Source organism: Melozone crissalis, unplaced genomic scaffold, assembly GCF_028551555.1.
Source record: "Melozone crissalis strain CALT ecotype California unplaced genomic scaffold, PUWL_Pcris_2 ptg000032l_1, whole genome shotgun sequence".
NCBI classification, from domain to species: domain Eukaryota; kingdom Metazoa; phylum Chordata; class Aves; order Passeriformes; family Passerellidae; genus Melozone; species Melozone crissalis.
In genome coordinates, this window is record NW_026535810.1 from 6,191,739 (window position 1) to 6,195,829 (window position 4,091).

Consider the following 4,091-nt stretch of genomic DNA (forward strand, 5'->3'; position numbering starts at 1 on the left):
AGAAGAGATGCAGACTAAATGGATCAGTGACTCAGACCAGTGTAACCAGTCCCACGGGCTTGTGTTCCACTGCTTGGAGGAGATCTTAGATGAGACTTGATGGCTGATCCTCAGTCTGCCACTGATGTGAATGATCCATCTAAGCACATCCCTTCCCTCCCTGTCCCTCCAGCAGCATCTCTCAGTCATGCTTGAACAGCTCCTGGCACCCCAGTGGCACTCTGGAAGTTATTGTGCTACAAGAAACAATTGCCAACAAAAATTTAAAATATAGTCATAAATAACAGTTACAAAAAAACTGTTTGAATTTTCTTGGGAGCAGGTTGGCACTTGTGAGCTTCTGCTAAATGAGGAGGTGTTACATGAAAAACTACAGCTTGTGGGGAGAGGCAGCAGAAAGAGCTGTTATGGTGGCCCTTCAGTAGCAACCTCATCCTCCAGCTGCAGAACTCATGTCTCTGGGGCAGGACAGCTGGGTTTTCGGAATCTGAGATCACAGCTCTTCCCCTGAGATCTGGGGAGCATTGTGGTACCCTCAGTACCTTCCCTTAAGCAACCATGATGGTCTTTAGACCCATAACCTCTCACCCAAGGGGTTCTTTCATGATGCCAGCCTTCTTTTCCACAAATAATTCCCCCTCAGTGGGGTAATCAGCCTTTTATTGGGAATCTAATTGGATACGGATGTGTGCAAGTGTTTTAAGCGTCTCAACCCTGCACAAGAAAGGCAGAAGCATACGAGGGCGCGCTGTGATATGGCAAAGGTGGATGGTGCCACCAACTGCTTCCTCTGAGGACCTCCAGCTGGTGGATGGATTGGCAAGAGGGACCAAATGCCAGCTGAAAGCAGGATGGGATGGGAGTTCAGTGGGTGCATCTGGGTTATCCTGTGACAGCACAGCAGCCTGGAGATGCAGATACACGTTTAGATTACAAACACAAGTACAGCCCAAGAATTTGCAGAGCTTGGTCATTGCATGCTTTGGGGTTTTTCATGTCTTACCCTGATGTCTGACCAGGCTGTGCTCCTCCAATGGGAGTGGTCTGCACTCTAGCAAAGAGACCATGGAATCACGGAATCCCAGAATGGTTTGGGTTGGGAGGGATCTTAAAAGCTCATCCAGTTCCAGCCCCTGCTGTGGGCAGGGACACTTTCCACCATCCCAGGTTGCTCCAAGCCCTGTCCAACCTGGCCTTGGACACTGCCAGGGATGCAGGGTCAGCCCCAGCTGCTCTGGGCACTCTGTGCCAGTTTGCATCCAAGGCATCACTCTGAGCAGTCTGTTCCAGGAGATCAATGGTCACAACACCCCTCGCAGCAGCATGGACCAAAATCCCCTTCCAGGCTGCTGTGTGAGGCCACTTTACACGTGGCAGCAGGGCAGCAGACCCTCTCACTGAGAAGGTGGCTCAGGTCTGCAGACCTGCAACTGCTTGTAAAAACCAGAGCTGCCTATTCAGCTGTTCCACTGGCACCAAGAGGACATTTCAAAGTTTTGAATCACAAATTCTGCCCCTGCTGCCACGTTGTCACTGTGCTCCTAAGGCTGACACACGCAACAGGTCAGTGGCAGCAATCAGAGACAGCACCACACTGGTCCTGCTCTGCATCGTGCGGGAACCTTGAGAAGGTACTCAGCAAATAATGATTAATTACAAAACATTCTCTAATCATGTTTTTCCCTCTGGGAAAGGCAGAGATCTGTTCCTCTAGATGTATATCCAAGTGGCTCAGCTCATCAGCTCCTCCAGTATCCAGGATTGCTTTCCCACTACAGAAGTGAACTCAGCAGGAATACTGTTGGTGCAACAAAACACAAATTATTTCTACCTCACACCCACAGCCAGAGCTGTAATTCCATAACAGAACAAAGGTCAGGAGTCTTCCTTCTCTCACATAATTCAACTTTGACAGGTCATCTGCTAGAGGTTTTACCTCAAAGGCTGAAATCTTGCTTGGCAAGAGGCACTCAGAGCATTTTTATGAGTCTGTGTTTCAGCACTGTGCAGGTATTCAACACGAGCCTGGAATACACAGTTCTTGATTAATTCATTTGCTTGTGGAAAGTGATACTTGCCTGCGAAAAATGATAGTTGTTTCTGCTTTAAAGAAATACCTCTAATTACACTTCACTTCAAGGTGAGATGATTATACCTGGAACTAGGATTGAAATTCCTGAACTACACACACACAGAGAAGTAATAAAGACAGCACAAAATTCTTTTGAAACAGGTTGGTTTTTTCCTGAATTTTCACCAGTTTTCAAAAATTACAAAATCTCAGACTGTAACAACGTAGCACTTGGAAAAAGAGGCTAGTATGTACAAAACAAGCATGCTTTTGTTTTAAGGGTGGAAAGGGGTTTATATTTATCCGTGTTCTTTTCTTCCTCCACCATAGAGCAAAAGAAGAAAGTACCAGTTTATTTAACAGGATAGGTCAGGAAAATAAGGAACAACATGCTTTCCCTGTTACAAAACTACCAGAAGATGCATGCTCAAGGTCCAAAACACAACAGACTGACATTTTTTAACATGCAGACTTTGTTTTATGACCCACACTTCCCTTCCTCTGCCCCTCTCAAAGATGAGGTCTGTGCCCTGTATTTTGCTCTCCCATTAGTTTGTTCTTTTGTTTTCTTTTTGTAACGACTTATTTGCCTTTTTTTTTTAGCTCTAAATCCCAGGTAGCGGTATCCAAGGTAACAGCAGTAAGGAGTCCAGATCTCCACACTATCACTGTTTCTGCAAGTTTCATGCAAAACTTAAGCAATTTCTGCATGCAACACAATGCTGGTCATTCATTGTGCTTCACACAGCTCTAGGGTGGTTTTCCCATTTGCCACCACGTTTTGTTGACTGGGAAAAACAGGTTTGCTTTCCCATGGACACAGACAGACTAAAAGACCCCTCCCTCACTTCTCACTCCACCCAGTCGCCCCAAACATATGGGAATGTGCATCTCAACACCAGGTCCATACAGTTCACTTGCCTACAAGAGCCCGGTGGCTTCAGTAAAGTCCCATGATTGCAGCGCCCACGTCCTTGGAAGGTCTTCGGTCCTTCACCAGAAAGTTAATCATGCTCTCCGACTTGATGAGCAGGTTGCAGCCCAAAAAGAAGACACCAAACATCACAGTCAAGGAGAGGACGCAGAGGACAGCAATCTGCACCACCCTTGTGATGAAAAGGCTCCTCTCATCGGGTGCCAGGACCAAGGAGCCGCCATCAGTTGCCAGCACCGTGCTGGTCCCATTGCAGCAGGCCAGGAGCATCCCCAAGCCCTGAGTCCTGTTGGGGTCAGCTGCCTGCTCCAGGAGAGTCTGGTTGAAAAAGGATCCATTCATGGTCTATGTGTGACCCCAAATCTTCAGCAAAGGTAAAAGGGAAGCTTGTTATCCCCCTGTCCACCCTTCACAAGCCAGAGTTCAGCAGCTCCAAGCAACCTCCTGTGCTTCCTCTCTCAGTGCCCGGGATGGAGAGGGAACTTCCTCAAGGCTGTGAGCAGGTGGGAAGCCGGTCCGTGCAGCTGACAGATGTCTGGATCCCAGATCTCTCGTGGCAGAGCATTAGCACGAGCCCCCAGACAAGCAAAAGGAGAGGCAGAGAAAAGGAGAAAGGGATTTGGGGGAGAGGATGGCAGCCGGGGACCACCCCATGCCCCCTGCCCTCCCAACCTGCCCCCAAACAGTGAAGCAGTGCTGCCAGATCCCGGCGTTTCTCCCGCTGCAAGGAGAGCTGGTGTCTGCCGGCTGGGAGCTCCACAAATGCAAGTTACAAGCTAAAGTCTTCACTGTGCTCAAAGAAAAAACAGCAACTCCACCCCCTTCCAGCCTCCCCCCAGGCCCGCCTTCCTCCCCCTCATGTTCACCCTGCTGCCCACCCCTTTCCCATGCTGCACACCCATCTCTGCCCTGCCACCCCCACCCCTGTGCCACCCCCAGGTGGGGGCTGACCCACCCCTAAGGCCCTGCAGGGTGGTACCCAGCTCATCCCTCCCTCCAGCCCTCCCACCTGCTCCCAAAAGCATCCTGCATGGTGAATGTTCATCCCGGACTGCTGGCAGGTCCCTGTAAGCCTCAGGTCAGCGC

At 49.5% G+C, this 4,091-nt stretch overlaps 1 protein-coding gene across 1 annotated transcript; it reads right to left on the bottom strand.

Annotated features, from left to right (window-relative positions):
* Window positions 1-2,219: 2,219 nt before the first annotated feature.
* Window positions 2,220-3,797, bottom strand: RPRML (reprimo like). The gene has a single exon (XM_054281707.1). The coding sequence runs from the start codon at window positions 3,345-3,347 to the stop codon at window positions 3,012-3,014; it is 336 nt and encodes a 111-aa protein (XP_054137682.1). The 5' UTR covers window positions 3,348-3,797; the 3' UTR covers window positions 2,220-3,011.
* Between the last annotated feature and the right edge of the window lie 294 nt (window positions 3,798-4,091).

Bases quoted from the DNA above. Each gene is read 5' to 3' on its own strand.
- RPRML (XM_054281707.1), bottom strand. From the start codon at position 3,347: ATGAATGGATCCTTTTTCAACCAGACTCTCCTGGAGCAGGCAGCTGAC.